Below are 23,777 nucleotides of genomic sequence, written 5' to 3'. Positions count from 1 at the left end.
TGTTGACTATATCTTTGCCTTAAGTCAGATGTTATATCAAGAACAATGGGAAAGTCATTGGTCCAAGGCAGGAAGCAAACGTATGATATGGGAGTAACATCTCTGGTGTATGGTACCAAATTTCTTGTCATCTGACAGCCATCCTTGGAGTTTGCTCTTTAGGTGGTGGTTCTCGTGACCTTTCTATAGCTGATGATTTTGTATCTTTTATCTTTCTAATTTCTCTTCTGTGGAAAGCGTATTTTTTTTCCTGTTGTTGCTAGAATAGTTAATCATCATTAGGATCTCTTCTACCAGTGTCCTCAAATTGGTTTAAAAAAACCCCCGAACACCAACGCCCACTCACCCCACCCCAAATAAGAAAAGTACATGGATTAGGTAAGAGATTTTAGCCTGATAGCAGATTTTTATGACACAATAGGAGGATGTACACTTGTTTTTTGAAGATGATCAGAAAACTAATATCATTCTTTTCATCAGGTTATTGCACTGTTAATAGATCTCCCTATCAAACGTAGGGAATTGAGAAAATTCTGGAATTGCAATCTTAAGTAAAAAAATATATTGATCTAAATATCTTTCTTTTGGTGAGAATTGTGAGACTATAGCTGCTGTATTTTTATCCACTTTAGTTCCTTAGGAGATCAGCCCTAGATGGTGAGTCAGCTAGCCAGCAAAGATGATTAATAAAGGAATAAGCTAAATAAGGATTTCTTTCTATTAACCACCAGCTATTCTGAGCAAGAAATATTCCAAGTACTTGCTGACCCTGTTTAAAAAAAAAAAAAAAACAAAAAAAACCAAACAAACAAAAAAAACCAAAACAACCCCCAAAAAACCCCCAACGAAACAAAAAACCACCCAAAACCCCAACAGTTGTTATATTTGAGGTGACAGAGGTGGGACAGGTCTGGCAGTTACTTCTAACAGTGGTTCCCGTTCATAGGCTTGCATAAGATCTTCTAGTGTGGGGAAAAAAATGTGCTGTGATATTTTTTTTAACTTTATTCTCCACTTTTCTACCTCCCCCTGCCCCCCCCACCTCCCATCGGAATGACAGGGGCTTTTAAGGTCGAGGAGATGATCCCTTTTTGCAGCTAAGCAGCTATTGTGGAAAAAGTTTTGAGTAGGTTGTCCTGGTGTGCAGAATCAGTATGATTTCTGTTAATAAATGTTACCTAAGTTAAAGGTTCTTCATTGTCTGTTAGCTGCCTTTGAAGCCAAAATTATGAGGACTTGTAACAGCATCACTAAAATTGATTATGACTAAAACTGGAGAGAGACTTGAGCCTTTTATTCTGCCTTTTTTTTTTTCGTGCACTCATTTTAAGCATGCAGTCTGAGATTCTGCCTGAGCTTTAGTGAAATGCAGTTTGGTCTCCTGCTGGACAAATTTTCCTATATAGATCTTCTTGTATATATGAAAATAATGTAAAAGAAATAGCGTGAAGCAATGCAGATGGGAGACAAAGACACCCTTCTAATGGCATAATAAATCTGCTGTGTGAGTGGATGCCCAGGCTAATGCTGAAGCTGCGTGAAGGCCAGCAGTGCTGGCAGGGTGGTTGGCTAAGCAGGATGCTGAAAGGCAGAGAGTGTCAGAGAAGCCAAGCTGGCATCGCCGGGTGCCTTGTCTCATGGTGCCGTAAGCTCTGCGCCTTGCCCCGGCACAGCGGGTATCAAGGATGTTCTAAGTTAGAGCACCCCATTGTGTGCAGCATAAGCCGGAAAGTACTGGAGGACATCAGGAGAAGTTGGGGAGAATTATACCTTGATAATAGTACACAGAATAGGAATGAATAACTGAAGCCTGTTACTGGGAGAGTTTTTACTTAAAGGACAAGTAATAATGCCTTTTTAAAAATGAGCTGACTTGCAAATTCAGATTTCACTTCAATTTTGCAGTGCACTTTTAATAACCTGCCTTCATTCAGGCAGGGTTACAAGCTAAGGCTGAGTGTGGCACCATTTTAATTTATCCTGGTGTAGCTAATGCTTTGTGAAATTATTGTCTTAATGTTGGGAAAGTACATCTCTTGGGAAACGTGAACAAAGGACTACCTTGTTGGGAAAACTGTGTCTCTGGTTTGTGGAGCTCTTGAGTTGAGCAGATGATGTAATATTTTAACATCACCTTGTGAGAGGGTGTATTGTGTTTCTGTTTGTGTCCGTATTTCTTCTGCAGCGACTCATCCCATTTTGCTGGGTTTGACCTGTTAATGTATGTGCAGAACAGGAGGCGGAGAGAAAATAAGCGAAGAGCATGCTTGCGCCCTGGAGGGGGAAGGATGACTTAAGCTAAAATGCTGCCTCCATATCCCATGGGTATGGTATGTGGTAGAGTGACTGGATCTCCTGCATTATTCATTGCCACTGGCTTCTGCTGTGCCGTGGGTGTTTATCACATGAATAGTAGTGCTGTGGGTTGCTGCAGAAAAGGTGTGTGTGACCTGAATACTCATCACCCACAGGTCTTTCTCTAAGTGACAGATAAAACCTGGTCTCAAGTATGGTATGTCTGCTAAGAAGTCAAATCATTTGGAGATACTTTTCTCTCAGACAGCTTGTGGATGAGCATCTTTAGTTGCTTCTAACCCTCATGCTCGGTCTCTGTGACATGTATCAGCATGAATTCCCAGGCTTTCAATTCCTTCCTTAAAATTTGATGCCTGTGTGGAAGTAAGTTTTATTCTTAACATGTATTTGGAAAATTGTTCAGCTAGCTAAGTTGCATCCCAGTGTGCTAAGAATAAGATTTAATTTTTTTGAGACAAACTCCAGGCTGCTTTGTTTTCAAATATTTATTCAAGTTTTTTTCTTTCCACTCTTTTAAAAATTCTTTTTAACTTAACTCCTTGAGCGTTTTCAGAGCATGCTTGTTTTGCTGCTGAAGTGCTAACAGCAAATCATGTGTTGGGCTTTTGTGAGCTCTAAAGCTGGGGTCAGGAGGGATGAGCAAACAGAAAATATGGCTTGGTTGCCATCCGCTGGGGGGAAAACGTGCTGCAGTGGTACTCGAACTGTGCTGGAAGAGTTGCTGCTGGGTGATATTTGCCCCTCTGTGGATTGTGCTGTGCTTTTGGCATAATAACCCAGAATCTGTCAGTCTCAGCCCAGATGTTTGCTCAGACAGTTTTGTAATAGCAGCTGCTTGCCTGGTTGTTGCTGTGAGTTCAGCAGTGTTCAGGATGACAGTGATGCTGAAAGCTGGAGAGAGGGGGTGGGCTTGGGGACGGAAAGGGAGGACACAAGGCTTAGTTGTGCAGCTGGGGGAATGGTTAGCGTGCTGTAAACCACCTGCCCCAGAGTGTGGGAGCTGTGTTCAGGATGTTTCTGTGCTCTCTTCCTTTGGCTTTTGCACATCGGATGTACATATGCTGAGACCTAGCACCAGAACAGCATCTGTCTTTCTGCAACAGCTCCTTGCCCTGGCTGGCTGGTTCAGCCTTGGGAAGCTGAATTACCAGTGGGAATACTCGCTTCTTCAGGCTATAAGGGTAGGGTACTTCCACAGAAGTTTTTACTAGTAGGATATTATGATTTATGGGTAACTATAGAAGAAGAGCACGAATCAAAGCATGTTTTTTTGGGGTGCGCAATCTGACAGGACCAGGTGAGCTGGAGCCAGCACAGTGTAGTGTGAGATGTCAGCCTCTCAGGCTGAAGATGAATTCTGCTCCAGTGTCGACTCAGTGCTTTGCTGCCTTCTGCTTTGGTGTCTCTGCAGCACAGCTCAGTCAGCAGGAAGAGCTGAGAAAAGCAGTAAGTCGTGCATCCAGAGGACTAAAGTAACGGCTTGGTGTTTGGGAGCACTCACTGGCAACGTGGAGGTCTGTATAAATAATCTGGGGGTGATGGTGGGAAGGATTAGTTAAAATGAAAATACAGATTTAGTCCAAAGTGGCATGAAAGGCAAGTTTCTTAGCTCTTCATTTTCATCCTTCCCTGCATTCCTCCCCCCTCACCCCTGCCCTCTTCTGTGCAAAACTTTAAAAGAAAAAACAAAACCCACCTTCCAATATCCACTTCAGACATTTTTAATAAAAAGAATCACTAAAAAGAAGGGAACAAAAAAAATACCAAGACTTTCCCTCCACACAGTCTCTTCTGTAGTGACCTCATGGTCAGCGCAGGTCATGGGGAGGCAGAAGACCCATGCCCACATTCCTTTTTGGCTTAGGAGAACCTGACCCATCTTCTGCCCCTTCCAGGAAGGTGTCCAAAATATGCTTTTTAACCTGGAAGGGGAAGAGTGGGACCCCTCCTGGAAATCATGGATAACCAGATCTCTTTGCTTTTGTTGGACTTCTCAAAGTTCATAAATAAAAGTGTCATGTGCATTTCAGTGTTTTAGCCACTAATTGTGAATGAAATGCTTCTTCTTGACCTTCAAAAAAAATTGTCCTTCAAAAATTTGGAAAGGTAAAATACCATCTAAGTGATGCTATTTTCCTTTTGGCCCTCCAGGGCAGTAAAAGTGAATTAATGTGTAAGATGCTTCCTTCTATGGATTTGGCGAAAACTGCTGTCAAAGAAGGTAAGGTGCAGACAAAGAAAGGTAGATGCTAAAAATATCAGGGGATTCTTGAGGCGGTGACAGCGTCCTTCTCCCCCACCCCACCTTTAATGAGTCTTTTACCTGTCGCTATGTTATGAGAGTTCTCCACATCTGTCAATGTGAAGTGCAACTCGTTAATCCACTTGGCAGGTTTCTTTTTTCTTTGTTTTTTAAGAAAATCATCATTTGTTGTTTGGGGTTTTCTTTTTTCCTTTTAAATTATTTCCAAAGTAAGGCCTCTAGAAATGTCAGAGCAAAACTCAGCTCTTCCTTCTCTCCTCCTCCTTTCAGAAACCAACCCCAGCAGCCTGGGTTCTCAGAGCCATTGCACGAGGCTCACTGGGAGACACTGATGGACTGCAGTTAGAAACTGGTAACGTGCTTTCCAGAAGGAAAGAGAAAACATTGTCCCTAAAATAGATGACCATGCTGTACTTATTAATTATTGATGTTAAGTTGGACGACTACTTTCTTCTATTTTTAAATTGGAGGAAGAGGTGGAAATTTCAATGGAGGGGAAGGTGGGATCCTGTGATTCGTGTTTAAGGCAGAGTCCCCAGTCTGAATACGTAAATGCAGCATGCCTGCACCTGTGTGTGCCAAGAGAAAACTGCTGTATGAAAACTGCCACCAGTTTCGTACTGATATCAATTCACTTGTACATACGTAATATCCTCAGCCTCATGCATAAGTTCCTAACTGTGCTTCCGTTCTAAAACTTCGGAAATCTATAGTTATTTTTCCCAGAGCGTCTGGATCCCTGCCAATTGGAATGTTACTGATTTTGTGCCCTTGGACCCTGCCCAACACAGGCAGGTTTGCAGGCCGTTAGCAATATATAGCCATTACTACAAAGAATACAGGAGGAGTGCTCCAGAGCGACGTAATCCTTAAAATTTATATTCCTGGGTGTATTAGTTGGGTATATTTTCCTACAAAACAAGCTTTGAAGGTGAAGAAGTGGAAGACTGTCTGTTGCTCGCCATGAAGAGACGTGCCACCCCCAAGCCCAGGCTGGCTGCTCTCTTCTGGGGCCCAAGAAGTGGCTGGCTGGTGGGGAAGGGAGAAGAGTTGGTGAATCTTTTTATTTTTCGGTGTCAGTTTTTAGATTAAGTGGTTTTAAATCAGAGTAGCTTAGTTTAAGTCAACAGAAGCATCTGAGAGCCTCACTGGTGCAGTATTTTTTTTTTGTTTTGTTTTCTAAGTTAAAGGTGACAACAGAAACGCAATTCCATTGCTGAGAAACACACCATTTGTATAACGTTCTTCAAGGAAAGAGAGTTACTGAAGTATAAAACCTGTTTTAGTACTGAATGGCACCAGTTTAAGTTTGGCAATTGAAAATCTGCCTCCTGTATACTTAAGCTAAACTTTAAAGTTCCCTACTAAAAGTAAGAGGGTTGGAAAGGGGAGCAATCAAACCTGCTGACCTTCTTAGCTCTTGGCAGGAAGCCACCAGGCACAAGTGCAGTCTGCAGTGGAGCAGGAGGAAGAAATCTGCAGTGATTCCTAGCTCAGTAAATTCCTGTTAAACCTCAAGGGAGTAGCTTTGGTCTGAGTTTAGACGTTACAAATCCATGGGGAGTCTCTATCAGGTAGATAGAGACTGTCTCTCTCTTTTGAATAAGTTTTGGTCTAGCATCTCAACAGGAGTGATAACTCTCAGATTTCTTCTTTGCTGGCTGGTGTCTTCTATTCGGTTTTATTATTTCGAACTGAAGTTCTGTGATGTGCCCAAGATCATGCTGTCACCTGTGAGATCCCTCGTTTCTGAGGGTAGCTGAGAACTGGATTGCAGATCCGTGTCCCAGGGAAATCCAAGTATCCAGGAATATCTAATCCCGTTTACGTATATGTAGCTGTTGCCACATCTCTGTAAAAGAAGAAAATAGGGACTATTTAATTTCTTAAATTTGCACCTACTATTACCTCAACCGGCCAGTTGTTTATTTCATTAACTGTAACAGTATGTTCCTACTTTGTCATCTGTGGGCGTTAAACATTTGTAATTCATTTTCTAAGAAGGGTATCAGTGCCTGCATGCTATCTGCCTTCCAATTTACTGTTTTTAATAAATTCCTAAATGAGTTATTATGGCTTGGATAGGTCTGGGAGACTGAACTTGCTGCACTGTTGGCTGGCTGAGCTTTTCTTTTGAAATATTAAGATTTATAAACAGGAAAAAATAATAAAATGCCTCTCTTCATCTCCGAGTTGTTGTTTTCTAGTCTGCCAATTTTCAAAGCAGGCAACATGGTTAAAATGTGGGTGGAGAGGTGGACATGTTCAGCAGGACACGGGGAAAAAAGGGAAGGACGGTCAGGGTGGGGGAGAGATTCTCAACTGGGAAATATAAAATGTTGGGTGTGCGGTAGCACGGTTTCAGGAATTTGTCATCAGTGTTAATATCCCTTTGGATCCGAGGTCAGATGTCTCGTGTTGAAACTTTGTTTTGCAATTTCCTATCCGCTGTTTTCTTGGAGGGCTTGGTCATTCCTGCCTTCAGGAGCTGTGTTTTGTATTTCAGGCTTTCCTCTGATCTCTGAACCGGCAGCTGACCCTGTCTTAGTTCAGATTGAAAAATTGTCTTGCTCCAGACATAAAATGCTTTTTGAGCTGTTGCCTATTTTTTATTGAATTAACCACTGTTGGTGTTGCAGTTAGACTAGGTTTGGCCTAGAGCAAATTAGGTTTCATATATAGGATGAAGAGGGTTAATTATAAAAATGTCCATGCCAGCTCAGATGGATGCATCTGTTTGTTTATCTCAGGAAGAAACCCCTTAAAATAATTTGGAAAAAAGCTAGCATGTATGCTCAGTCTGCTGAGAAGGTTGGGGTCTCAACACTTACCCCAGAAAGTTTTGTTTATATAAAACCTGTGAATTTCAAACAGAAGAAAATCACTAGTTTCTTGGCTTTACTGGTTCTCTTGAATACTGAAATCTTATCATCTGATACAAAAGTCCGCAAATGTGCCTGCTAAATTGGGTTAGAATATTGGTTAAATGAGCATTTTTCTGTTTTCTTCCCGCAGCCTTGAAGAGTGTTTTAGAAGTGCAATTTCATTATAAAAATAAAAATTAGTGTATTTTCTTGATTTCTTAAAAAAAGCTCTAGATCTTGAAATTATTTTTCATCTGGTTTTTAAAAAGGTCCCTTTTCAAGTTTCCAAATGACAAATAATGATTTTTAATGAGAACATTTTTATCTCTCTTAAATGATCTTTTCTGTCTCAGTACTTTCTAGGATTTATAGTTCTTGGATTTTTGTTAGACCGAGGGCAGGAAAAAATAAATCTCTCTTTAAAATGGAATATAAGTTGGCTTGATTTAGCCTGGGTTTTGCTTTAACAAGAAAAAAAAAAAATTTAAGCTCTACAGCAAATGAGATTTGTATCTTCGGTCTTGCATATTTAGTTTCTCCAGATGAGAGAACAAATACAAAGTTGAATAATACCTCGAATCCTAGAACACTGTTTGACTGACAGATCTGCTGCCACCGACTATCTTCTGATGGGGAGATAACCTCGCTTTTGTCATTATATGGCAACAATCCCAATATATTTTTTTGGTACTAAAATCCATGGCATTAATGCAATCATTTACCGGGGGCAGAATGGCTGGGGACTGACTGTGATACAGCATAAAGACTTTGCAAAAATAAATTATATACTTCATGTCTTCTGAACACGAGCATAATTGAAAAGGTGCTGCTTTTTTACTTTTTCTAAATTATGTTAGGAATGTGCTGTTTAGTGGTGACTTTTTGCTGCTTCTTTCAGACTTGAGAAATCATCTGAATTCACTTTCTTTGTGATAGTCATTGTGCATGGGGAAATCTGCAGGTCTATAATACAGTGCAGCAAGAGAGCTTTGCAGCCTGTCTCTGACGTGCCCAAGCTGTCATGGTCTGACAGCAGCTTGCGACACCTCCCCACTTTGGGAAGATCCCTGCACTGTAGTATGTAGATCCTCTGTTCCGCTTCTACTTCTGCGAATGCATTGTTGTGAATGCAGATGTTTTTTAAGGATTTAAGCTGAAAGTGGCTGTTTGGGTTAGTCATTTGCACTGCTTGTCTGATTCCCAGGCTCCCGCTGTCTTGCTGGAACCCACTGCTGCAGAGCGTGGCCCTGTGTGTTTCTTCTGGTAACCTGCACCTTTGTGAGCTCAGTAGTTTCAATTAATCCCTCCTTGACTCTTCATAAAGAAAAACTCTTAATATGTGACTTGTTTTTGTTTTGCAGCTTTCCCAATTTCTGCAGTGACCTGAGGGGGTGCTGGTGCTCTGGTACGGACTTGCCACCAACGCGCTGGGGAGAGTAAGTAACCTGCTCCGTGCCTGGGCATCCTCTGGGGTGGGCGCCTCTTCCTGCACTTTTCTTGTCCCATGTCTCAAACACTGAAGTATCACATTTCTCCCAGCACAGAGACCAGAGGTACCTGTATTTGTAGGCAACATTTATGTTGTTTATCATGATGTTTGTTAGCAAAGATGCTCCAGCTCTTCTAGTACTCCAGCAAGAGCAGTTCTTGGTTTACCCATCCTTGCAGATTAGCTGTATTTGTGCAACAGAATGCTACAACTTGCTCTGCCACCTCATGTGAGAAGAGGCTGTACGCAACAGAGGTGTTTCATAGTACTGCTGTTCCTCTGCGATGTCAGTAATACCATCTGTTAATGCAGAAACTTGTTTTGGACTTCAAGGTACTGTGCAGCAGAAGTGCAGTCTCCTGCGATGTGTTCAAATGATTTTGTGTGGGTCTAGGCGTGGGATGGAGACCCACGGTAGCAGATGCTTCATGTCACCAGCTGAGGCCATTTATGTGGAGGGCTTATCTGGTGGCATGTTCTCCAGCAGCCTCTGGCGCTCTGGCTTTCCATTCCTTCTCATGCAACCTGACAAGCTGAGGACATACTTCCCAGTACCTGGCAAGCCACGGGGCTTTTCATCTTCAGAAATAAGATATGTGAGAGGTCTGGCATTGCCTGCCCACAAAGAAAGTGCTGTTAGCTGGAAGACTTGGGCTACGCATGTCTGTAGGTTTGTACTGGCAGAGCACCAGGGAGAAACTCCACCTTTTGCTGCCGGAGGGAGGAAGCTTTTTCCATCAGGATTGCTGTTTCACCTTTCTGAAATGCAGCAGCACTCCTCTGAGCTTTTTCTGATGTGATCCTTACAAGGGTGTTATTTTATACAGTCCAAACTGCTGGAGGTGAGGTGGCAGAGCTGTCAGATGTACGCCAGCCTTGTAGCCACTGAGCAAATCTTATGCATGCCTCTCAAGTTCTTGCTTTACTTGTGGGGTGCACAGCCACAAACTCTTATCCTCTTACCTTCCTCTTGAGCTGGTTAGTTAAAATGTAGAGAGGAGCTCAATACTAGCACCTGGCTGAGACATGGATTTAGAAAATGATTTTTCATGCTGCGTTTTACTTTTCCCAAAGAATATCTTATTTACTTGACTTCTCATCCTGGTGAATTTCTGAGATTTCATGGGTTTGGGTTTTCTTTTTTTTGCCCTTAGATAAAGCTATGCTCCTGTGAGACAAGGTATTTCATATTAAAACAGTTTTTGCACAAAGTGAATGAGGGGACTGCAGCCAGGGCTAATCTCATGTTGGTACGCAGCTGCATGAGACACAAATGTTTTAGCCAGCGCAGTTTGATGGCTCTGAGGGGCTCACGTAAGGGTTCAGGGTTACTCTTGGCCTTCATGCTTTTTGTGTATGTTAATCAAGCAGCCTTAGTGGCCTGTAATACACAGGAGGCCAGGCTAATGATGCAACTTCTATTTCCAAGTTGTTTTACTGTAGTCTCTATACCTACTTGACAGAGCCTCGATTCTTACATGGAACAGAGCAGTATTCTTCTAAAACATAGGGTTGCCATGCAAATTATTGATTTGTATCTCATACTAGGTTACTCTTATGTCTCTCTTCTTCTTTCTTTTTTTCTTCCCTCTTGGTCCTCTCCCTTTCATGGGAAGAGCCTATAAGTCCTCTTGCGGTCCTTAGTAATTGTGTGTATCAGTAAGAGAGTTTCATAATTTCCCTTAATAAGTTCCCAGTCTTTTCCCTGGGGAAGAAGCTATTGGGTTGAGGACACTCACCTTAATAGGACTAGTCACCTTAACTCATCTTGCTCCTCTTTGCAGCCATGTCCAGTTCCCCACAGGGCTACCCATCAGAGCATCTTTAGGGGAATTGCTTGCTGCGTGACACTTGGCTGGCCTCTCTTTTTATGGTCAGGAAGCACTCTGCCAGGGCATGGTGCAGCCATTGGCCTGGCCTTAGCTACGTGTCTCACAGGCAGCTTTGTGAGACCACCCCTGCTAATCTTTGATCGGCATTGCGTGCTTCTCATGGCAGACTGCTTGTATGGCAAGCTGAGGGAAGCAGTGCTGTAGTCATTGTTTGGGGCAATTGAAACTCCTCACCCTAGCTGCTCAGGGAGGATACAGCTTGTCAGATCCTAGCATTTCAAATTAAAAGGAAAGGTTACTCATTTTGTGATAACTGTGGGTTTTGAAGGTAATGGAGTTGGTGTGGGTTCAACTATCTGAGCAGCTGTCACTGCTTTTCAGAGCCTTTTAGGCAAGCCTTGCAGAAAAGGCATAGGTGTCATGCTTACAGTGGGGCTGGTGCTCAGCACATTGTCTCTGAGACCACAGGTACTAACTCTTTTCTGGACTTCACTGGATTAACGCTTATATGTTTAACATGTCTACAGAATACATTTTAAAGGTGGAAATCCATGCCAAGAACAAACTCCATGTGGACACAGCAATAGCTCAGGTTGTCCTTCAAGCCACATCAGTATCTTCCTCCATGCCCCAGTGGGATCTCTGCTGCTAATAGCAAGAGAGTTCAGTTTCCACAGCTTTTCCAGTATTTCTGTTGAGACAGTAACTTCTGTAGTGTGTGTGCCTCTGTTAGGGGTTGATTCAGAATCAACAATTTGTTTCATAGACTAATAGAAAGTCCGTGGTTGCTCCCACCTCAGGATATACTTGTATTGGTGACCCCTCCTTAGTTAAACATCTCCTTATTAAGAGTCATTTAAAACTGTTGACTACAAAACAACAAAGTTGGTTGAACCTGAACTTCAGGTCCAAGTGTTGTCCAAAAGACAATATTCTATGATATTTTGTAGGGAGCCTGTAGGAGATTAGTTTAATGGATCCCATTCTAATTGACCTCAATTCAGCCTGTTTTGGTGCTGAAATCATATGAGATTATCTATATTATTTGTTGCTTGGCAAACGTGGTTGCAGTACCTCCATGGTAGCTCCCCAGTAGTGTGCTGCAGGATCTCAGCAGAGGCTATCAGAAAGTTCCTGCTATGTTATCATCATATAGGACTGGGGAGAATAGCTGCTTGTTTGTGGAAGATGTTATTCACAAAATCAGGCTAATTCTCTGGTGCCTGATTTGGTTAATAATAGTAATAGGCTGTGAAGGAAACCCTGGGGGAACTTCGCAAATTGCAGCAGGTGAATGGAATAGCTGGTGCTTCTGCTCCCAGTGTTGTCATCGTTCATCATCACCTTTTGCCATGGGTAACAGCAGCAGAAGATGTAGTACTGGGTAGTGTAGGACATGGTTCAGCCTTTTTTACTACCTTAGTATATCATACTTTCAAAAAGAAATAAATTTCTTGCTATATTGATAGCAATTGTCCTTACAAAACCAAGGACACAGCTCTTGCCTTGGGGGGAGGGTGTTGTGGGGAGGAGAGACCTGAAAAGAAATAATTGAATCTCAGCTGGTTGGTTGTGTTGAGCTGGTAGTTTATCGTCCCCAGACTCATCTTATTTGTCAAACAGTGGAAAATGATACCATGAGGTAGAAATTAGCAGTATTTTAGAAAATGTTAAATAAAATTGCTTTTTTAGTGGAGTATTGCAATATTTAACGTGATTATGCATGGTTCAGTTAGGATTGGGAAGCATCAGCCACATGAAACTCTACTCCAATTTTTCTGACAGATGTTAATTATTTTAAAAATTGTTTTTTCCTAAGAATAAGTTCTTCCATCAGGAAAGGTGGAACTCTCACGTGATAACTGCAGATAATGAACCATATCTTGACTTGTGACGCAGTTAATATTTTTTTCCTTTTGCATGCTGAGAATCCTTTCCACCGCGTTGTTGCAGAAAAACATGGCACGTGACATGTCAGCTTAGGAACAATTTACGCTGTATTGCAGCAGTTGTCAAGATGGATTGTGAATGGAGAGGGAAGGAGGTACCCAGGGATATGCTTATATTATTCTAAATGTATGTCATCGTTAGCTTTGAGGAAAGAATCAAAGAGGCCCAACGAGAGCCAGTCTCATAACTACTCTTCTGTTGTTTATGCAAGTGGTTTTGGTGACTGACACTAGTATAAAACTGGATCCAGATGCAGGGTGGATCACGTCCATAGGATGTCCATTCGACATCCAAAAAGGCTCACCAAAGTTTTATCTCAGTATGCTAGACACGGGTTTCAAATACTCTTTTGGTTAAATAAAACTATAAACCTCACATTTTATGATTTGGCTGTCTCTTGTAGCCATTATTTTTGAGGGAAGGCAAGGCTAAACAAGTACTTTGGCAGAAACTGAAATATAATTTTCAGTGTAATTACTACTTCATTATCTTTTTCAGAAGTATTTCGCTACGACACCGATACATTAATCATGAGGTTTTGTTATAGAGCTATAGAGGTAGTTTGTGTAGCTTCCTTCTAAAAAGATACTAAAAAAACCCTGGCTTTTTATTTCCTTATTTCCTTAACTGATCTTAAAGTACTATTTTATTTTCTTTTCCTATGATGCTGCAGAAATTACTCTTTCCGACGCTTCTTTAATTACTAAAATGCTGAGGGGTTTTTTGTATGGCTGATGAACAACAGTTTAATTGATAGAGGTGTTGTACGAGAGTTCTCTGTATCTTATGGCTCTGCCATAAAACCTGCCAAAACTGGAAACAATGGAGAGCTTTATTTTGTGTACTCTATTTGGATACTACAGTATTGTTGTCCATAGGAGTTCCTGATGACTTTCAATTTATTTTTCCTTCATTGTCCCTGTGGGTTAAAAAACAAAATGAAAAAAACACAGAGGTCTGAATTCTTTTTGTGTTAAAAATGTAGATTAGTTGCTTGCTTCCTAAATACAAGACTCTAGTCCTTCTTTCAGTTCAGCAGCAAAAGATTGTGTTGCTAGAGCTGTAGCTGTTGTCCAGTTTATGGCAAATTGAGATGCTCAGACATGTGCTTGGTAACTGCACCTAGAAAAAGGGGCTTTTTAAGGGAAGAAAAAAAAAAAAAGTCGCAGAAATTTAAAATCCTGAATCATGCCTCAGAAATAATTCATCTGCTTTCCGTCATTCCTGGTTTCGACTGCTTCAGAGAAGTTAAGAAGGCCAAGAAATTGTGCAGGAGGCAGAGTGAAAAATCTGTTCACAAAGTTTCTTCCAAATCTTATTATATGAAAGACATCTTATCCTTTGAAACTTGATACCTCAAATCTTAGGTGGGGTTTTTTTTAGTCGTTTTTGTTTTGTTTATTTTTAGAAAACCTTTGTACTCTGGATGTTCCTGTTATTCACTAACGATGCTGTTTCATAAACCTGCTGGATTTTTGTCTAGAGGTCATTGTTTAGATTCTTGTTAACCTCTCAGTGAATTCCACAAAAAAAATTGTCAATGCTCTTTTTTTAAATTAAAAAGAACTAAATCACATCAGAGGAAACTATCTCCCATTCAGATGCTTACCCCCATCATATTGCACAATTCCTAAATTTTAAGATGATTTTGTTTGATGATTTTATATCCCTTTGGAAGGCTGTTCTTGGACACCTTTCTCTGATATTAGGTATGTTCTAATTTCCAGCCTAAATTTAGCAATGACTGCTTTACATTATGTGCCAACATTACACTTTAAACTTTTTGTTGCTTCTGTCAGCCTTTGTCTTCCTGTAAGCCAAACCCATAATATCCTTGTACAAGAGAAAAATCTGGTACCTTGATTATCTTCCAATTTCCTGCGTTTTCCATTAATCCCTGGTGTGTGAAGGACCAGATGCTACCCGGCTGTTTCAGATGAGGTTTGGGCATTACCTCGCACGATGGTGTCAGTGTTTTCCCAGCTCGCTCTCAGCAGGAAAGGCTGTAACCAGAGAACGTTTTTGCCTTCCCCGGAAGGTTTTTGCCTTTCCTGGAAGCTCAGAGCAGGTCAGTGCCCTGCTGGTGTAGCTGGGTCTCTTTCTCCCATCGCTTCCGAACATTTGCATCATGGCCTGATGCTGACAGCAGAATTTCTTAGTGATTCCCTGAATGAATGACCTTGTGCTCTGTGTTACTTCACTTCATTACGTTTCTATTATGTTCCTTCTCTACATCCAGTTTTCCTTTTGGTGATTCCATCTTTCTCCTTGCAGCAGAGCGTCCAAATTATGTGTCACCAGAAGATTTTGCTAAGACTTTTTGTGACAAGATCATTAATGATAACATTAATTGCAGTTTTCTGTTATCATCCAATATTTTCCACTCATTTGGTTAATTTGTATTTTCTTTCTCCTCTTACTCTGTCAAAAGGAAAATTTCCAAGTTTGCTTCCACTGAACCATTTATTTTGGACCTTTCTTTGTGTTCCCTCTTGTTAACTCCTCTGAGGTAAACATTTTGTGCTTCCCTCAGTGCATCAAAGCTCCTGTACAGTAGCTTTGATACTTGTCCGTTCTACAAGCCTTCCTGGTTTTACAGTCTCTGAAAAATACTTGAGGGTGCTTGGGCTTGTCTGGGCTGCTGAAGTTTGTGTGCTGCGTCTGAGATCAAAATCAAGCACGGAGGAAGCCTGTGTTAGTGTCTTACAGCCTTCCATTGCCACAGGTACAATAACATTTTGTTAAAGTAACAGTTTGCTTCAGTGTTGTTCTTTTACTGTGAATTGTAAAGTGTATTTTAGCTGGTTGTCCAATGGCTGGGAAACAGTTACGCACGCGCACACACACAAATATATATAAAGCTTTATATATAAAATATATATATAATATATCTACTTATATAATAAATAGATATTTATATACATTTATATATCTGTAAATGATAGGGTAAATTTTTTAGAAGAATCTCTACCTTGAATTTTCAAAATACAACCCGCACTACGTCTGTTACTGCATTTGCTACCACCAAGTCCCTGAGAAGCAGCAACAGCAAATGCTGTGACTGTTGCATTGCAGACTGGGGATATAATGCTCTTGAGCTAAATAAAAATAGGAAATCCTGATGACAGGAGGAATGACTAATAAGACACAACCAGAATTGTTGTGATTTTGTTGTGGTATTTTGCTTTCAAGATAGAAAGAGTGGAGGCTGCTTGGGACAGTGATAAGGAAAGTCACAGAAGGTATCTGCTGGTGGTGGAACAACTGTTCTAGAAGGAACTGTTTAAAGAAATGTCAATGCAGTTTTTTTGGTATTGCTTTACAGTTCTCTTCTTCTGTCCACACACCCTGAAAACCAGCTGAGCTCAGCTTTATTTAAGCTCAGCTTGTCTTTCGAGGGCTTTCTAGTAACCGTGGGAGTTAGAACCAGCCTTGGCTTGAAATCCTGTTCTTCTGGCAGTAGGTGGGTTCTGCTGTGCTCCCTGCTCCTGTGGAAGGGTAAAACACAGGCACTGCAGATTAGATCACTTAGATGCAAATAGGCAAGATGGGTAAACTGGGAATTTTTGTCTTAAGTAATTAAATGAGGTCATTCTCTTTATTTCATTTCAGTGTTTAACGGAGGATACCAGCAAGATGAAGGTGGTGGTGGTTTTGTTTTTGTTTTTCTGTCTGAACAGTTGATGAATGTTTTTGGTTTAGCAGATACACCAGTTTGGAGACAGAAAGCTGTAGCTCATCCTGTTGGTTAATTGAGAGCTGGCAAACATAGAAATTATGACATTTTTCTGGAGTTTTGGTTTCTGTTTTGTCTCAGCGTCAAAGCTTTGCATCCATTCTTGGAAGGACAGCAGCAACGTTGTGTTCATTCCTACAAGATACCAGGCGGGGAAAAGTGGAGGGTAGTGACAAAATGCTGTAACAGAAAACCTAGCTGTGCTTGAAAAGCTTTCCACAGAAAACAAAAGCACAGGGGCATCTCTAACTTTGGAAGAAATAAGCACCTTCTCATTCCGAATTAGTGCTGTTACCTGACAGTCAGCTTTGAAAAATGCTTTTCACTGGTCTCGCTGTAAACAAAATTCAGTATGCATCACTGCCACCCTAAATATTGCCCTCTTGTTTTAGGCTTTATGGGAAGATCTGCATTACCTGGCGATGATTGCTTTGATCGTGCAATGCCTTTACGCTCCAGCCCAGCTCTGTGGCTTGCCAGGCTTCCTTCTGGCACGCAGCCCGGCCTCGCTGCAGCCCCAGAGGCTCAAAGCATGGCCGCAATGGTCTTTTCAGCCTTAAACTTGAACTTTTTCTTCTTTTTCTTTTTTTTTTTTTTTTTCATGTGCAACTTTACTTCTAACTTAACAAATCCCCCACAAAAGTAAAATTGAGAATGTTAGCTGATATCAGTTCAGCTAGCTGCCCTGGAGTGAGTGAAGCTATCTTGATTTATAAACAAATGTCAATATTATAGACAGTGTTTTTCTTTGTGTTAATATATATATGGACTGTATAATTGCACATAAAATGTCCTGATGCTTTCTTTTACTGTTTGGTTGAATAAAATCTGCATTAAGATAACTTAATATAGAATAAATACATGAAAAAAGCAGGTGTGTTTTACTGAGAAAGTATATATCATCTGTGCAGGGGATTAGTGGTAGGGGCCCATGAGTGATTTGAATTCAGCTTGCTCTATGCGATCTGGGTGCAGAAGTACTGAAACGCTAAATTTGAGAAAAACACGGTTTTGATGAGTTAGGGCCTCTATGACAAAACATGAATTAGGGACATCATAGGAATTTCGTCCAAGTGACTAACACTGATGATATCCCCCAGAATAGAGTGGGAAATTGTACCATCCATCCCCACATAGCGTATGGGAACCTCAACTAAACGGGCAGGCAAAACAGTACCTGGAAAAGAGGACCACGAATAAGAAAAGCCATGATGAAGGAATTCTCAAAAATGGATAAGAGGAAAAGCATCCAAATAGCAACTTGCTAGAGGGGAAGTTAGAAGCACAAAGCAAGCGAAAAGTATACAGGACAGAGAATTGCAATCGAGAATGAGTACAAGAAACCAGAATTTGAGTAGTGTGAATTTGTTAGAAGGAGAAACGTTGGAATCGCCAGGTTTTTTGGGCAGGACAGAACTTTCCAGGTCTGTGAGTATGTCTGGTATCTGGTTCACGCTGCATCCCAGACAGGTTCAAGCGTGGTAAACTCATGGCAAGTGCGTCAGGGCTGGAGCGCAGGCAGGACATCCCCTTGCCCATGGCGTTATGGTTGTCTTTCCGGCTCCTGGAAGGCTTTTATCCTGTGCCAGCGAAGGGGGATGACGCGGAGCGAGTCCTTCGGTAAGCAGGGCGGCTTCCTGCCTCTCGGCAAAGGCAGGTGGTGGGAGAGCGTAACCTCTGGATGTGAGCGCTCCCAGACAAAGCTGGAAAGGCAGATAGGTCTCTTGGGTAACAGAATACTTTAAAAACAAAACAAAAAAACCCAAACAAACAAATCCCTGAAATGACAATACCTTTTTTAAAAAAAGGTGGTAGTTATTAGATAAAGAATAATGGTTATGAATCATTAATGACCTCAAAAAAGGTCACAGCTGCAGTGATAGAAGGTATTTGGCTAGTAGACAGCATTATGCTTTCTCCAGTAATGTAGGAAGTGGGCAGTTTGGTCTGGCAGATCTGCATCTGATAGCTGTTCCCAGCACAGAAAATGAATGTGCTGTCTTTGTACGTGCCTCCAGAACTCGGCGGCACAATTTCCTAATGGCTTGGCTGTGCACTGTGCTTGCTTGTTTAAATTGTGTTTCCCTAGTGTTGTCCTCCAGGTGATGCTCTGAGTGGCTGCTCTGAATGCAGGCAAAGGGAGAAGCCGTTGACTAGGGGAAGCATATTTGCATTGTATATGCAAATAAGTACATACATATACAAAATTTATGTGTATATACAAATATACTTTCTTATCTCAAAATGAGCCATCTACTAGCTTTATAGCCTAATTATTTTTTTTTGAGTTCTTTTTTTAAATCAGCTGCTTTCAGTGCCTGAACCCTTTGCTATAGTGGGCCTATATTGTGTAGGTCCTGTGGCTCCTGTGTGTTTTTAAAACAATGCAAGGCATTCCTCTTACCCATTCCCCAGCAGGGCTATTTCCTGGTATTCAAAGCAAGACTTTAAAGGTGGGATTGTGTTGTTTGTCAGAATTTCACCCATAGAGTCCTGGAATGTAATTTCTTGAGTAGGTGTCCCTTGAGAAACCAAATGCAATAAGCTTTTTTCTTTCCCCGCTATGTGTAGCTGTTCCTTGCAAGCGATGAATGACGTAGTCAGTCACACTTGAATGACTTCTGTAGATAGTTTGCAGTCATCTCTCTTTTTCGTATCCTTTTTCTTGGGCATGTGAGCATAGGTCTGCTGGCAATCTTATTGTATGAGGTTATAGCAGCCAGCATGAATGTATTTATAACTATATTTGAACACAGACGTATTTATAGCAAAAAGTTGCTTGTAGAGAACCAAGGGAGGTCAAGGAGTCAGATGGCCATTTAATGCCCTCGTAAGCAGCAGCATGCGTGAACAAATAAATTTGGGTGAAACCCAAAAAAGGTTTAATGTTGATTAAAAGTACGGAGGCTGGACTATGAGTTGTTCATCCTCATACAAAAGATAATGGAATTAGTTCAAGCAAATATGATCCTATGTGTATGCCGTATGGACTTTTGGTTTGACACTCTCATTTAAAAAAAAAAAAAAAAAAAAAAAAGAAAAAAGCACCAGAATTTAGTTTTTTTTTCAATAGTGTCAGAACATTAATCCAAGTAAAATGAAACTCTTATGTAGCAGTTATAAAAACGAAGAAATGTAGAAGAGCCCCAACAAAAGAAGCTCTGTAAAGAAAATGGCTTAGGAAGATGACAGCCTCAGCTGAAAGTCAAGGCAGGCCTCTCTGCAAGATGATTTATGCCCTCATTATGTGTGATGATGAGTAGCTGCTAGCTCTGACACTATAGCTCCTAGAAAGGACTTGGCATGAGGTGAAGTGGATCGTGCTTTCCAGTGCTCCCCTGGGGGGCAGGTATGCAGTGACAGTGCTCAGGTTTTCTTTCCATGGTTGCCTGTAATTGCTTGCAGCATGGGACCGGCCACCTGAAACAAATAGGGAAGGTCAGCAAGAAAAGACAAAAAAATAAATCTTCAGGCAGAGCCAAATCAAAACATTTATTGAAGAGAAACCATAAGGCTACATGTTTGTTTGTGTATATATAGCTTTTAATTTAACTATAACGATGTAAAAATCACTATAAAACATTTTAAAGCCATTTTGCAGTAGAATAATAATCAAAAAACCCAGAAAGCTCTTACAAACCACATTTGTTACAAAATAAATGTGAGTTGAGGAGGTTAAAAACTAATACTAAAAGACCTGATCTGACACATTAGGTACATTCAGGTTTAATTCAGATTTATGTGCGGTTGTGGACATCTAAGTTCTGTACATCTAAAAACAAATGAAAACCCAAACCTGTACATACATTATACTTGGGCCTTTTGAAAGGAATATTTGAGACCTCCTTCTGCCTTGTTTACTATTCTCATGGGTGTATATGGAAAATAAGCGCTAGTTTCAGATGCTTTAGCAATGGCATTTAGATACCAACAATGTCACTTACATTTCCGTGGGTGTTCCCTGAGCTTGCTGAAGCTCAAGAGTCTCTCTGAGATTCACCAGGGTGAATGAATGTGTTTAAGAGGCAAGTTGCTTTGGCTATTCTGGTCACAATTCAAAAATGGTTCTTGAAAAAAACCAAACCTAAGCAGCATCCTCATTTGTCTTGATCTGGGTATGTCCCTGCTGGTGCGTACAATCCAGTATCACTGTTGTTTTGCTGGGCACTTTAACTTCACTTGCTTCTAAATTGACTTTTGATAGTTGGCTTTAATGCAGGTTGTAAATCTTTGCAGTTGCCATTTTACACAGTAACTGATGAAACTTTTACTATAATGAGAATATATCTTTATGTTGTCTTTTACACTGAGATTTCTGGGGTTTCAAAATGTGATATGTAAAATGGTCATACCTTTGAGTCCCCATCTGGCCTCTCCTAATAGTGGTTTATTCCCACAATGGGCAGGCTTCTTTAGGAAAAATGTACTGTAGTTTAATTCAACTGTTTGAGAACACAACTGTGGGGTTTGGAATTTTAAATTTGTATCTGTTAGGTTTTTTTATTATGGTACGGCGCAAAGTCTCCCTCCAATGCTGTGCTGCTAGGTCGGGACGGAATAGTCTGTCTCAAGTGTAAACATTTGATATAATTTAGTGAGTGTTATTGCTTTAGAAAAGCGTACACCTTCTAGAAAGACAAGAATGCGTTTATGAAAAATGAATAATCTTGCTGCTCCATAGATACTGATCAAATTCTTTCACAAGCTATGGAAAAGAATTGTAAATGCTGTCATCTGGTTAAAATTTTTGTTTCCTCTTAGTAATTTTGTTAAGGTCTGTTTGGCCCATAGCAAGTTGTCGTCCCATATTGCTTTGTAAAAGAAATACAGGGGTTTTGATTGAATGTTAATTTTACTGCTTACTACTTGTTTTTCATCTTAACAGCCAGAATTTTCCTTTTTGTTTCAAGAGAATGCCGTCTCATTGATTCACTGAACTTTCTCCATTGAGGAGAGTTGAACAGGACACGCTTTGTCAGCACTGATTTGGGAAATAATGGAGATCTTTACCTATTTTTTGCACTGTCAGATATGCAGCCATGTAGGCGTCTGTATTTCAGAAGTAACCCACAGAGGCTGTAGCAATGTTATGTGATTGCATTTTAAGTCATTTTAAGCACAGGCTGCCATGGTCCTGTTCTTTCCACTTGCCCTCACTAGCTGCCAATACTAGTGCAATCACCGTGAGACGGCTCAGGAGCCTTATCCAGCTGAAAATAATCTTTATGCGGAGTTTTGAGTTTTCATCTGTGTTGGCTCACAAACCAGCTCACCAGAGAATTGCATGGATGCCGATATATATATAAAAGACTTATCTAATTCAGGAGTAAGCTGATGTTCTACTCAATCAGAGAACTGACTTATCTGAAGATTTGTGGAAATCTCCCAGTTTTGGTGCAGTGCTATTTCATCGATGTCTTGATATTTCTCTCTGTTTCCTGGATGGAACGAGCTTTTGCTTGTAGCTGAGACGATAAAAATCCTTAATGAATTAGGAAAAACACTCCTCAGGATTTGTTGCTTTTTTGTCCCTTCCAGCAAGGGAGAGAATGAAATAAAAGGAAATGTATCTTTATAAATTGCATGGTTGACATGCAGTGTGTATTGGAAGACATCTGGGACAAGATAAAGATAAAAAAGATAAAGCTGAAAATCAGCTGAAAGCTGTATTTTAGTACAAAATCTTATGCCAAAGAAAGAAACGATGGCACTTGTTTTTAGAATAAAAGATTTTATGCTAGTTATCCGACAGATTCAGTAGCATTTCAGTTAAGATTTTGGATTTGTGATTTGTTACTCCAGACTGACTGTAAGGTGGGCCATGCTTCTCTTGTTTGCTTGAGTATTTGATACTTCAAGAAAACTGATATACTAGTATAGTAAATAGCCTGCATTCCTGTGAAGACACTTTGGTTTTTAGGGACAGATTCAAAATGATCAATGTTCTGTAGCACGGATAAGTTTAGCTTCTACAGCAAACTGTTCATAAACTTGTTGCTTAATGATTGCTTCACAAAATGTAAGATGACAATATTATTAAATCTTACCTGCTGGCTAACTGTATTTTAAAGCCAAAAGCAAACTCTTTCTTCAGTGTTTGTTGTTCTGTCTGTATCATGGGCCAAAAGAAGCTACTGTATGACCTGAGACTTCTTTATGCCTTAAAATTTATGTGAGCTTATTAATGGAGGCCAACCACTAATAATAAATTTGTTCTTGCACGTATAGCACAACAGTTCATCTCCTCTGACAACATGACTATGAATAATTTATAGTTGTAGTTATCCTGAAATTTGTAGGGGTCATTAGCATTTTAATGAAAAAGATACAGCTGTTGTACTAAATCTTCGCTTTTTTTTTTTCTTTTCCCTCAGTTAAGCATTTCGATCCGTACTTTGAAAGCAGCTGACAGCGTGCGGTAATGTGCTGACTGGCACTATGGGCAGGCGGTACCCGGGGGCTCACTATCGGCCAAGCAGCTCATGTATGTACGCAATTGGTCTAATTTATTTGTCGCTTTATTACTTTTGAAGGCTGCTAAGTTTATAAATTTTGAAATAGTATTTATAAAGCATGATGATATATTCTAATCGATGCCAGCTCTCCTGTGTGTGTACCCAAATGGTAAGTATATTGATTTATGTTTAAACCGTAAAGGTGTTTTCTAGAACTCTAAAAAGCAGCTTGTGGTGTGACTTGACCAAGTCTACTGCAGTGTGCTGTGTTTTGTGTTCAAGGTCTCCAACTTAATTTATTATAGGGTTCAAAAGTTTAGTTGCTATTCCTCTTCACGCCCATCCCATGTTTTTAGTACCAGATACCTTCAAATTAGCAAACTATTTGAGGTTATCCCAAAATGTCACTGTACACTATAGCTTTAATTACTCACAACTGCAACGAACAGCTCCAGTTCAGATTATTTATATGCTTGAGTTCAATATTATTCACATCGTTTTTTCCTCTGAATTGTATCCTACTGGATTACATTACATTATCTCTTACTGAAGGTTGTCTTCCCTAAAAGTGCAAAGGCAACTCCCAAAATTTATGACCTGCACCTTCCATTGAGTAAGCAGATGCCTCCCATGCTGGTGCAGATGGCAGCCACTGCGCCGCAGTGGTCCCACAGTGCAGAGCTGATGTGACCTTCCCTGGAGAGCTGGGGGGGTCGCACCTGGACTCCAGAAGGCTGTTGCTGATCCTGCTCCCCTTTTTGTTGATCCCTCGGGCTGCTGAGGTGAAGCCTTGATAGGTGAACTTTTATATTTGCTGCTCTTTCTGCTGTAGCAGAAGAACGTGGTCCCATGTGGCTTTTCTTGGCATCAAA

General features: G+C 40.7%; 1 protein-coding gene across 35 annotated transcripts in view; it reads left to right on the top strand.

Annotated features, from left to right (window-relative positions):
• The window catches only part of APBB2 (amyloid beta precursor protein binding family B member 2), a 190,446-nt gene that overhangs the window by 49,509 nt on the left and 117,160 nt on the right, over positions 1-23,777 (top strand). For 34 of the 35 annotated variants that reach the window (XM_074587898.1, XM_074587896.1, XM_074587879.1 and 31 more), the window contains 2 exons: positions 8,805-8,879; positions 22,825-22,934. In XM_074587898.1, coding sequence (XP_074443999.1) covers positions 22,889-22,934 — 46 coding nt within the window. In that variant the 5' untranslated portion in view covers positions 8,805-8,879; positions 22,825-22,888. The remainder of the gene's footprint in view (positions 1-8,804; positions 8,880-22,824; positions 22,935-23,777) is intronic. The other variant, XM_074587899.1, reaches the window with a different exon arrangement.

The sequence above is a fragment of the Larus michahellis genome, chromosome 5 (genome assembly GCF_964199755.1).
Source record: "Larus michahellis chromosome 5, bLarMic1.1, whole genome shotgun sequence".
Lineage (NCBI taxonomy): Eukaryota > Metazoa > Chordata > Aves > Charadriiformes > Laridae > Larus > Larus michahellis.
This window is presented reverse-complemented; position numbering and strand designations above follow the sequence as displayed.